The sequence below is a fragment of the Meleagris gallopavo genome, chromosome 1 (assembly GCF_905368555.1).
Source record: "Meleagris gallopavo chromosome 1, MGAL_WU_HG_1.1, whole genome shotgun sequence".
Taxonomy (NCBI): domain Eukaryota; kingdom Metazoa; phylum Chordata; class Aves; order Galliformes; family Phasianidae; genus Meleagris; species Meleagris gallopavo.
Window position 1 is genome coordinate 163,812,845 of NC_139404.1, and position 12,984 is coordinate 163,825,828.

Here is a 12,984-nt window from a genome sequence, read left to right on the forward strand (position 1 = left end):
TTGTCTGGCTCTGCATTGTATAATATTATCTAATCCCAGAGAACCATGTTAGTAAAACCGTGCCAGATGATGCTTAAGTGCTGGCAATCCATCAGCCAGAGTAATGATCACAAACTGTACTTTATCTTTTGTCCCTCTGGAAGAACATCCACTCTGTTGCCAGCCTGAGGTTTGCCTCAGCCTCACTGCAGTTCCTGGAACACACAAAGTTGGTGGAGCTCTAGTGAAGATTGGGGCTGGTTTGCTGATTGCAGAACAGGATGTATTTTATTAATAGCTGATAGTCCTCAGCTGTAGAGTTTGTATCTTCAGCAGGATTGGATTTCTTCTTTGAATTTCTGCACCATGGCATTGGCGCTGGCTAGGCACTTGACAGCATGGTTGATGTGAAGATCTGCTGTAAAATCTGAGGGATGTCTTTAGTATCCATGGCAATAAAGGAGCGTCCTGCCGGCAGAGTCCTCTGCAGCCTGCAGTGCAGAATGAGGGACAAGACAGAATTACCATTTCCAATTACATCCCCTACTACAAGCCGGAGCTCCTTCAGAAGGAACGTTTTCCTTCTGAATACCTTGCCAACAGATGTCATTTGTGCTGCTCTCACTGTGCAATTAAAGGCTTGGGAAAGCAGCAGTGGGAGGAAGGACTGAATGCAGTTGGGTCACTGATGTCCTTTCAGCAAGACAAGGCTATTTCTAGTTTTTATTCACGTCCTCTTTCTGACATGCATAATGTTTATTTTCATTAAGGTACCAAGTGTCTCGACAAGGTATTAACCCACTCAGTGTTCTGATGGCAGCAGGACACATTCTCCAGAAAGGCAGATATTTACTTACTCTAAATACTCTGGTTAACTCACAGCTTTTTCAATTCAACACATCGAGTGATTCTAAATGCGCTCTTTGTATTTCCTCTTCTAGACCACAGCAGATTAGATGGACAGATATTTCTCTGCAAATATTAGCCTGACACATTCTTATTCACAGCTTAACCTCCCTTAACAAAAAGCTAAACAAGATGTACTTCTCTAAATCCATCTCCCTCATGTCCAGCCAGCAGGCTTGGAAGTGATTTTCTCACTGCTTTTTAAACAGGTTTTAGTTTATGCTCCGCACCATTACTCCAGTGATAAGTTAAGCCAAACTTTTAAAGTGAGTTTTTAAGAAGCTGCTACAAAGAATTTGCTTGTCTTTCCCCCACAGCAGTTACAGGAAGGCTTTGTCTAATTCTGCCCTTACACATACACAGATGCATCTTAGTGACAGCATTGTGTGCATTTTCCATTCCCAGTGAACTCGGCAATTACAAGATCTCTCCTTACACAGCAGGATATGGTCAATGCTTTTTTTTCATTTATTACTAGCAGATGTATAAGGGCATTCTGTAACTGTAATCTGCCAGAATGGTGGTATTTTATAATGCACAATGCAGCTCTGATGCACAGACCTGCAGACTGAGTTAGTGCTGGCAGTGCAGCTGTAACTTTCAAACTCTTTCAAACCTTTGCTGATTGAAACTACATACTGAGGGCCAGTTCCCTCTGAGGCTTGCCTCACTCTCCCCCTGTCAAAAACGTGAACAGAAGCAGAAAGAGCAGTGTTATTATTTGTGGCTGCAGCCTCCTGTTGTGTGTACTGCTCCTCAGTAGATGTGGAACATCAGCTTGAACAGAATTTCCTTATTTTCCTCTGTACCCCATGAGTTTCAAGTAGAATTATGTAGTAGCACTAAGTGCAAGCATATTGGCTCAGACCCTCCAAAGAATTCAGGCCTCTAACACAAGGGGAGTATCTGTGTCAAATTTTTGGAAGTTTTAAAGACCTCTGAACTCCAGCTTTTCTTGCTTATACGACTCCTCCGAGGCCAACATCCATTCACACCTTATACTGGGCACTTACAGAGGAATCACGTCTCTGCCAAGTCCTCCAGGAGGAAAGACTCAGGTGTCCCTTCAGTTGCTCAGAATGCTCTGAACCAGCAGGCCACAAAAGAGGGTTTCGAGAACCCACAAACCAATCTCCTTGATACAAGCTCTGCTTCTTTCATCAAAAACTACAGTGGAGAGCACCAGCGCGGACAACTATACCTACCTTCACTGTATTAAAAGCATCTCAGCACAGCTGAAGCTGGCAGGGCCCTCTGGGTCCCTCTGCTCCAGCCCCTGCCCCAGCAGGGACATCCAGAGCAGGGTGCCCAGGGCCACGTCCAGGTGGCTCTGGGAGATCCCCAAGGAGGAGACTTCACAGCCTCTGGGCAGCCTGTGCCAGTGCTCCACGACCTGTACAGCACAGAAGTGCCTCCTACATGGTGTTTTCTCCTAGCACAGTTTAGCTTTATAATGAATGGAAACAGTTATATTAGGAATATAGTAAAAAAAACTTACCTATCTGCCTGGTCTCCTAAAGACCCTATAAATATGGCAAAAGCATTGACTTGTGTGTTGGTAGTCAAGACCTGGGCAAATTTTGATGGTTCAATGCCGTATCGCTCCAGATTTGCATCACTCAAGACGATAACAAAATACTCATCAGCATCCTCCTTGGCAATTTCCCGAATGGCGTGCTCAGTGCCTTCCAAGGTATGATCTCCACTCATGCAGAACTGAGCATGAGCATGCATGACCTGTGTGCACAACATAGCCAAATGCAAATATGTAAGAGGTCTTTATGAATAAACATTTGTTTTGGCACGGAAGGAAGCAAATATTCACTTATGATGTATTAGGGGATGCATGTTCAGAATTATGGGCATTGCATCAGATACCACACAAGATGCAGCTTTTTATACGTAATATGCTGTATTACACAGTGAATCACACACAGACAGAACTAGAGAGCACTCTAAGGAGTGCAAAATACTGTGATAAGCTGCAGTTTGAGTAGCTTTATTGCTATATATTTAAGAAAGAAAAGAGGGCTTAGTTTCTTAATTCTGCTCCCACCTGTTTATAATTTGCACTGGACTTCCAAGTTCTAACAGTTTCATGCTTAGCATCAAATATCTGACTCCTGACAGTGGCAGCGTTTCACAAATGCTGAAACATTTTGTTTGAGGTTTTATGACATAAATACACCGCCTGTGTTGATGAAGCTGCTTCCTACACAGAGGGCCCTTCTAACCCCAAAATTTTAAAAATATTTTTTGAAGGAAGCTCACAGTTAAAATGCATCAAGCTGCCAAAATAGGTAAATCCTGCAATACACTTGATTTTTTTTTTTTTTTTGCATACTATTGCAGTAAAATGTTGATAAATACACTTATTTTGCAATTGTGATTTACCATGATTTCAGTCTACCATCGATACACTTTCCCACTGCTACTGTGACATATTAATTCCTGAAGGTACACGGCTAAACTAATGACCTGGGATCCCCCCCATGGTTCAAATTATCCATGCTAGTAGCATCCTCATATTCTTTAGGTAGGACTATGTATATCACTGTATAATGTTTGGAACTTCCTATACCCCTTGATAAGCAGTCAAAATGATAAATTTATGACATAGCAGATGAGAATAAGGCATATCTAACCTTCATTATTTTGGCACAATCTCTGAAAGGCTCTGCTTCAGCTTGCTGCTTTCTTATCTGTCTTTTATCTCACTCTTATGCTTTGTAGTCATAAAATCCCCAGTTACCCAGCATAGCTTGTTAGTAGGATTTACCTTAAGAATCTCTAATCTTTGCTTATTGTTCTTGGGAACTTTCCCACTCTCAACCAAGGCGATGTTGTAGCCATCTCCTGAATGTCCAACAATATCATACTGCAAGAAAGAAAACTACATCAGTCATCTGTTAGTCACATGTGGTCTGTGGGTCGCAATGATACAAGATAGATCAGAGGTGATTTCCTTTCAACAAGAAAACTCGAATGCTCTTTACTGCTCACGTTTATGAGCTGCTTAAGGGAACTACTTGCAGTTTCTCACTTTCTCAGTGACATGAAAACATGGGAGAGAACCACAAAATAATGGAACATCTACTTATTTCTATGGCCTGTTCTTTACTTCACTCCACCAACTGCAGAGCGGTGATGCATAAGATCAAGACCTTGATTTCTCACATTGTCCACTCTTTTCTTTTTAAGTAACCATTTTCTTTCTCTTGGGCCCGACAAACAGTGCATTGTTTGAGAGCAGCTCAAATGTCAGATTAATTGTTTTCGTGACCTCATTCTGCTCTGAAAAAAAAAGCACTACCAGCCTTCTTTTTTTGTAAATCAGCATTCCTTATACTTGTGTGTTACTGATCAGAACCACTGCTAACTGTATGTAGAGCAGTGAATTCTAAGAGTCTCTGTACATTTTTGAAGGACAGAGTGTGTACAGCATTCCCTCCAGAAAGAGGCTGCATGTAGAGCTGTGCTAATTCAAATATCTCATTGAACAAACAATGTTATAGTTGGAAGGCTTTTGTTTTACGCGAGAGTTACATGAAAACCAAGACAAGCTGAGTTATGGCAAGGTCCTGCCCTGCCCTTTGTGTTGTGAATGTGGCAATCACCCCAAGGGAGAATTCAGCAGCAGGACAAAAGTGGATTTAAGAGCTGTCTGCACCAAGTGATGGAGCACAGTGCATGGATCCTGAGCCTGGTGAAAACCTCAGTGTCCCACAGCTAGTGTGACCTGCCCCTGGAGCATGGACATGCCTTTTCTTCCCCCTGAACAGCTGGTGCTGAGCTGTCTTTCAGGGAGCTCTTATGCAATATTTTGCCTTTTTGTTACCTTCTATTCAGGCAGTCCTTGGAGGTCCCTGGTAGGTTCACCATCCCTAATTTCCACATAATCATATGGTGAAAGGTCTTGTCCTCAAAGTCATTCTGTCTTTTCTTTCCCATCGAAGACAATTTTAATTGGTTGTGGAAATTAGAGAAACAGCATTCAAAAGCTCTTTCAATTTGTTTCCATATGGCGAATTTACTTAAAAATATATCAAGATTAAAAGAAAGCTATAGCAGCTGTAATATTTCTAAACCTGACATCTCCCTCCGCAAAGCAACACACGTGCCACACACTATAGGTGTACTTCACCCAGGGTCAAACTGTTTCATTACAGCTTTACATAACCCAGACTTTCTTCCTCTGAAAATCACCGAATCACAGAATGGCCTGGGTTGAAAAAGACCTCAAAGATCATCTAGTTTCAACCCCCCTGCTATGTGCAGGGTTACCCACCACCAGACCAGGCTGCCCAGAGCCACATCCAGCCTAGCCTTGAATGTCTCCAGGGATGGGGCATCCACAACCTCCTTGGGCAACCTGTTCCAGTGTGTCACCACAAAAACCTTTATATAATCTAGTTTCCATGTATTCCCACATCATTCTGTTCCATAGGCTCCAGCTCCTGTTCTCAGCTTGTCCATGTCTCGTATTTGCCACCCAGCCTCATGTAAACCTTCCTGTCTGCCACACACTTTCTCTTCAAAATGTCCATCTGCTCGTACATCCTTTCCTCACCATTAACTCTTCAGACTCTCTTTCCTGATGAATATTTACATGGTGTTTCTGTTGTCCCCACACTGGGGTCTTTCCCAGAGAAAAGATAATAGTAAACGAAAAAGCACCAATTTTGAGAAGAATGTTAAGATTACATTCAGCACTCTTTGTAAAGAATACAAGACTAAACCAAGAGCATGGATGAGCACACGGAGCACGCACGTGTATTGTTTTACAACAGTATTGAAATCAGAGGAACTAAATAAAGCACTGGCTCAATGGAGCAGAAAATATACAGCGCTAATGGGGTTCTTATGTAACGTCCACAGATCTTCAGGGTAGGCTCTTAAATTATGAAACCCCGCACATCCTTTGCTGAACAGTTCTTTATCACCTTTAAAATCAACAATGTGATTATGGAAATCCAAGAGCTGTCTTTCTCCCTTGCAAAAAGAAGTTTGACTGCTCTACAGTGGGATCCTGTTCAGCATTTCATGGGTCTCATCCCCAAGGTCCTTGTAGTCAGGCAGAGCTAATGGGAACAGGCAGTGCTTTGCTATTTGGGAACACCATTTTGGTTGTTGGCACACCATGATGGGTGGATTTCATCTTGAGAAGGCTGCGTTTGAACTCGGTCTCACAGTCTGTGTGAAAGGGATGGCCCTAACTCTGGATGTGGCTCTGGGCAGCCTGGTTTAGTGGTTGGCGACCCTGCATTTAGCAGAGAGGTTGAAACCAGATGATCTTTGAGGCCCTTCTCAACTCAGGCCATTCTATGATTCTACGATTCCAACTCCTGGTTCAAATCCCATGGATTTACCCCCTCTGCATTCCTGCACAAGGAGGGAATGCAGAACCTGGATACTATAGTGCAAACTATTTCAGGTGTGTACAGCTGTTCACCTGGGAACATCAGGTCCTGCCTGCTCTGACCTCGGCCACCCATTCATTGTTTTTTGTGTGTGCCCATGCATGCGAGTACATATATTTAACAGATGTTATCTGTTTTCTTGTTTCCTTGCCAACAGTTCACTAAGCTGTTTGTGATTTGCTACAGAAGTGCGGTCAGGCAGCAGGGAAGAAGTGCTTTCTCGCTTCCTCCTGGCTGCTGCAGGCTGGGTCAAGTGGAGCCTCCCCAAAAGCAAAGTCAAACCCTACCTTGCCCATGCTGTGCTGTAGTCATCAGCCCTAACTCATGGTGCCCTTCGCACTCCTCTCATCTCCCTGCAAGTCAACTCAGGGACCAGAAGTGGCCAAAAGCTCAATAAGAGCTCTGGGGAGCTGTGAAGTCTGATGAGTATTCATCCAGGCTTTCTTTCTCCTTCTAACTTGTGTTCTAATAAAACAAACCCTTAGTGTTCAGCGCTGTCCTGCTGTGAAAGGACAGCTACAGAGCCCTGGCCAGCTGGGAACCTCAACTACTAAGGGCACATGCATGCTTTCTTAAAACCAGAGGCACTTTCCTTGCACTTGCAATAGGGCCAGAACACAGCTATAGAGAAGCATAGAGAAAGAACCTCTGAGAAACAGAGATCCACTGCGGTTTTCTCAAAAATCCCCTTGGAGAATTTACAGGGATAAATTTAAAAGTGAGAGAAGAGCCGTGATATGAGCTTAATAGAACTGAATTTTTTTGTTTGTTGTTTTTGTTTTGTTTTGTTTGTGCAAGCACAGGCTCTCAGGACAAATCTAGCAGCAAAATATTTGTTGCTACAGGGCAGGCTTAACTGAATTAATATATTGTTGTGTACAGTGGCTTGTTTTCTGATAGCCTCAGGTACACTGAGCCAAGAGCTGCTCCGTTCAGCTCTGAGTACCCATCATGTAAACCCATTGTTTCTGCAAGTACCTTAATTTGACCATTCTTTCTCACTGGTTAAAACAACCCCTCTTCCGTGGGTACATTTTGCACTGAATGGATGGCTGCTGCTGGATAGCATGGAAGACTACGTCTTCTGCAGCTGCCGCACTGAAAGGTTTGATTTGTGAAGGCATTTTAAAAAAGGTGAAAGAAGATGCATGCTGGATGTAAAAGGCAGTGGGAATTAGACAGGCCTCTCCTGAAGGGCCACATCTTTACAAATTGATCTCTTCTTTGGACAACACTGAACATTTTTAAAATTTTATTTCAAGTCCTCTGTTTATTATTTAAAGGAAACTATTCTGCCAAGCATGTGAACCATTTTTTCTTTTCCTGAATTAAGAGTAATGAGGTAATTAAGAGTAATAAGATATTAGGTAATAACAGTAACAAGAAATTATAGGTAAATTCTCCAAATGGAGAATGCTGAACTTGGGGTTACAAAATCTGCATTTTCCCTTTCATACTGCTACAAATGCGATTTCAAGCTTTTCCTACCAGTTATGTAACATGCCATTCATTGGACCACTTACCATTTTCTAAAGGCTTGATAAAATTGCCATTGTGTAATTTACTGCACATGCCTCCTAAATCTGCCATCGTGCGCGTAAATGACAGTAATTAGGGATGATATAGAACCATATGGTTTACATGACAGACATAGCACTCTCCCTGCTTTAACAAAGAATGAGCTGCCCTTCTGTACATTTTCAAATAACTGACATGTACAATGAGGCATACAAAAGACGTCAGAACTTTAGTCCTACAAAGCAACTTGCTTATTATAACTTACAGACAAGTAGGATATGTACCCACACATCTGAAGGGGTCAGGTGCATTTGTAGGAACATATTTAACCTCCACCACTAGCAAGAGATTGGGAACATGGCTTCTATTACCTCAATCACTCCCACTCTTTTCTTTATTAAAGTACTTCAGGGGAAGCGTGGATGAGATGACAACGAAGGGGGGCTTTGAAACATGGCTCTTAATTTAAATGGATTTCCTGACTGTAGGATGAGCCTCCCATGTCCCCCTTGACAAGGAATGATTCACTGCCTGCACTTATGGGAAATGGAAAGAGGCAGTTTGTTCTGTGCGAGCATATAAAGCTGACAAGTACCTGCTGGTACTCTTCTGGCTTTAGCTGCAGATGTCCCTGTTCATTGCAGGGGAGTTGGACGTAGCTGACCTGTGAGGGTTTCTTCCAGCTTAAACAATTCTATGATTCTATAACATCATCACCTCCTTGGGTACAGTCAGATACCCCATATTTACCTTCTCTGGAAAGGATGAGGTTTTCTTTCTCTACCTTCTTTCAGTGACCAATCAGACAGACAATCATCATCAGTGTTACCAAGGGATACTATGCATGGGGAAAGTTCAGCTGGCAGGATAAATCAACCCACCTCATACATTCACAACCTTATTTAGTGGAGAACTAAACCAGGTACCAGTAGAAAAGTGATCTTGAACGAAGGCAAAGAACTGGTTTCTAGAGTTTGCACTGTGCTCAGATAATTGGAGTAGGGAATATCACTGCGAAAATCTCCTTTGAATGTTGCACTTAACAAACCTGATGGCTCCCCAGATTCAAAACTTGTTATGCAAGAAATCCCTCAAACTCTTTGTTGGTGACAGTGGGATTGAGTGCACCCTCAGCACGTTTTTGGTTGGCACCAATTTGAGTGGTGTGGTTGACATGCTAGAGGGAAGCGATGTCATCCAGAGGAATCTTAAATGGCTTAAAGAGGTGGGCTCACATGAAGTGCAAGGTGCTGCATCTGAGTTGAAGCAATGCTAAGAAGAACCACAGCCTGAGCTTGTAGTAGATTTAGATTAAATTTTATGAATAAATTTTTCATTATGAGAGTGGGAGGCACTGGAATAGGTTGTCCAGAGAAGTTGTTAAAGACTGGAGTTGATGGTATTTAAAAAAGATCACTGCACCTTACTCTTTGAAGACCTAATTACATTCATTAGAAACAGAAGAACTGGCATTCTGGTGTTCTGGTTATTCCGGTGTGTATTCTGGTTATTCCAGGTGTAGTAACTGCCATAGCAGACAATACATGAGAAAAGCTATATTTTAGAGCTGGAGAATTTAGAAATGCTATTTATTTTCATCAAAAAAATAACACAGGAAGTCCATCAACACATGCCTGGGAGATTTCTGATACGAGTGAATCATGCAATTTTGGTTAAAATCTGCCTAATCATTGGATCACGTAAAGACAGATCTGACAAGTTAATAAACAGCTTGATTTGTACTCATTTCTGGGGGCAATTTCAATGGCCAGTGAAATTTAAGGCCACATCCTGTTTAGTATTCTCATCATCTTCAGGAAGCCTTGTAATATTTGTGTAGATATGCTTCGGTGAATGAAATCCCCATGGGTCAGCAAAGAGAGATATGGAGGAAGAAAAATACTTTTCTTCCCTCGAGCAAAAGCAGCTCTGAGGTTGACAGAGCTCATAGTAAACCTGGCCAGCCCCCAATCAAGCTGCTGTTACTGGCCCACCAAAGTCTTCTCTCTAGTGCAAAGAGCTTTTAAATGAAAGAGAGGTTACTTAGAGCTGACTGAAGTTGAATAGATGAAGAAGTTGCAAACAACGTTTTCTCCTTGCTACATCCCTCCTTGCTCAATTTCAAGTAACAAATTAGACTTACAGCTCTCTTGACTCATAGAGATTGTATGGATAACATTGTTTTGTTTTTTTGGTTTTTTTTTTACTTTTGAAGTGAATGCTTTATGGGTGTTTACAGTGGCATTCCGATGATTTCTGTGTTGTTCTATGTTCTTTTGCTAATTATTTTTAGCATACAATTAACTTTTTAATGGCTAGTGGTCTTTGTGTTCAAAAAACCATGCAACATATTTACAAAGTTTCTTTTCAGAGCCCTAATAGATCACTCAGAATCCAGTGATCACTCAGAGCACCAGTGGACAGCTTAGAGTTCCTCACTCTGTATTTAAAATCAGGATTGCCTTTTTCTATCTACAGTACTTTACATTTGATAGCTCAAACATCATCTGCCATTTTATTTCCCAGTCACTACTTACTGCCAGGTCTTTTTCTCCCTCTTTTTGCAGTTGGATTTCCCTTTTTTCCTAAATAATGTCATACAAATAGTAACTTCTGTCACTTGACTATACAGCCTCTTTTTCAAATTAGTTACAAACATGCAGAATATCACTGGGACTGGCACAAATTCTAACGCAGTTTCACCAGAGACCTTCCTTTACTTCCTCACTCCGAAAAATGGCCACTTGGAGTTGCCTGTTTTCATTAGGTTAAGCTGTAGTTCATTTCTCTGAGAGCTTTCCCTTTTACCTCTAAAGCAGTTCTATTTCTGTATGAACTGATGGTGAGGGACCTTTTGACAAATGCTTTCGGCTAAGGAGACAGTCAACAAACCTTGCCTGCACATACATATAGATGCTTCAGATACTTCTCTTTTAAAAACCATGTTGACTCCACTCCAAAATATTATATTTATCCATGCGTTCACTACTTTTGTGGAGATCTTGCATTTAATAATACTAATACGCACATCGTTCAGATACTCCTGATTTACCAACTACAATCACTTTCTATAATTGCACTTCCCCTATTAGCATTTGTTACTAACATTGCTGTTGTCAGTAAGCAGGACCTAGACGAGCAGCTGACTCCTTTCCCATTTCCTTCTTAATTACAGTTGAGTTCCTACATAGCCTCTCTAGGCTACTGTACAAACTTACAGCATTTTTTCCTAAATAGGAATGCAAACAGAGGCTCACTCTCTCCCTGCCCATTTTCATGACATTGTCAGGAATTGAATATTTTTGGGAACTCAACCACTGTTTCAGATCTGTTAGAAGTTGGCCAGCACGAGCTTTTACTGAGGAAAGTGGGCTAAAGACATAGTGCTTGTCTCATCTTACAGCCTCTTCTCTTGCAATTGCAAGACTGAATGATCACTTTTAGAAGACATTCTAGGAGGACAACTCTAAATGTTGTGTTCTTCAGAGGAGACTCTATGGAAGAAAAGAAAGCTGTAAGATTATGCTATCAGAGGAACAAGACAAACCTGACTGAATCAATTTGGACTAAGCATTACACTAATCTTCACTTAGAAGATTTTACATTTTGTTTTGATGCATTTTAAGTCTCACGATTGAGATGCTCTTCAGTAAAGACATCTGTATTTTTCCATGAAACACTGAGTTTGTTGAGAATAAATTTGATTGGCTATTTCTGCCATTTTTGAAGTTAAAGAAAAATGCCCGAGGCATTGTTTAGGTTTACACAGACAAAAAAGAGCACAAAACTTATTGACATTTCCTTTGCAGGCTGCCATTAAATAACATTCTGGACCCTGTGTCTTTCAGCACAATAAATGGTTTGCTTGCTTTCACAATTGATGGACAAATAAGTTTGGTTTTTCTCCATCACCAAGCACTACTGTCCATACTCTGGGATGAGATGGAAAGGCTGGGCATTTTTGCATGTCTCTAAGCTTATATTTACCTCTGTTCTACAGTCTTAAGCGCTTCTGTTCCAAGAAACAAATTAATTGATAAATGCAGAAGAAGGCAGCATATTTCAGCAAAAATTGGAGTCTTAAATTGAATTCTCCCCTGCTGAAGCATGTAATGTTTCTCATCCATTCACTAGCATTATTTTTCAGTTTGCCAGAAACAGATTAGTGCCTTTATTTCCTTGCAAGAATGAATAATGTCCTTTGGCTAGACTGACCGCTGAAACACTTTTTCCACTGTTCTTCCATATAGTCTGTGCAATAACCACAGACCTCCAAGCAAAGCTGTAATTACCTTGAATTTGTGCTCGTAATTCTCAAAAGCTTCCAAGACCATGCAGACTGCCTCCATGGAGCGCTCCAGCCGTCCGTCGACCCCATTAAAACGGTACATGCTTCCAGAAACATCCACCACTAAGCGCAAGCGTTTAGGCTTCTGCTGGGGGCTCCCAGGCTGGCAAGCAAACACAGCAGAAAAGAAAATTACACGACAGATACCTCAATTCATCCTTTCCCTTCACCTTCAATGACTAGAAACAACATAGCTTTAAAAATTCCACACATGCTTGTCAGGAAAATACTTTTTCTGGTCTCATTTGCTATCCTTCTCATTTCAGAAAGAATACTCTCAACTTTTCTCAGTCTGCCAAAGCTCATAACGGAAATGTTCTTCCTTGGCTTACAATACTAACAGAGACCCTTAGAAGAAAATCTAATCTGCTGAGGTTTATAATATTTTAAAAATGTTTGAAATCTTGTTCTGATTAACTACTAGACTTCTATTCATTCTCATTCCCAAACAATTATTTTTCCCTGAAAACAACCTGCATCTGTTTTAACAATTACTGGCACAGTACATTCCAAGGAGAGACTTTATACAGTGTGCACTGACATCAGTCTGGATACAAGTTAGTGGCTATTAAATACGATTTGTCTAAAAACAGCCACATTAAAAAAGATATCTAAAACACTTCTATTAACTCAAAAGAGCTGCCAGCATTTGTATGCTTTACTCTTTCATTATTTTCTCAATGGACTGCTGTACCCTTACAAAAGAGGGGGGCTGAGAGGATCCATTAAATGCTACTCTTTTCTTATAAGCAAAATTTAAAGATGTCTTTTTTTTTTCACTGTTATGACTAACTATACATTAAAACTGAACTG

At 41.2% G+C, this 12,984-nt stretch overlaps 1 protein-coding gene across 2 annotated transcripts in view; it reads right to left on the reverse strand.

Annotated features, from left to right (window-relative positions):
* Window positions 1–12,984, reverse strand: part of VWA8 (von Willebrand factor A domain containing 8) — a 180,173-nt gene continuing 167,189 nt past the window's right edge. Inside the window, exons 42-45 of one of the 2 annotated variants that reach the window (XM_085215801.1) lie at window positions 12,116–12,274; window positions 3,665–3,763; window positions 2,384–2,622; window positions 1–470 (exon numbers count right to left, since the gene is read on the reverse strand). In XM_085215801.1, the coding sequence (XP_085071927.1) occupies window positions 362–470; window positions 2,384–2,622; window positions 3,665–3,763; window positions 12,116–12,274 (606 nt within the window). In that variant the 3' untranslated portion in view covers window positions 1–361. Of the gene's footprint in view, window positions 471–2,383; window positions 2,623–3,664; window positions 3,764–12,115; window positions 12,275–12,984 lie in introns of those variants that run through there. The other variant, XR_014880982.1, reaches the window with a different exon arrangement.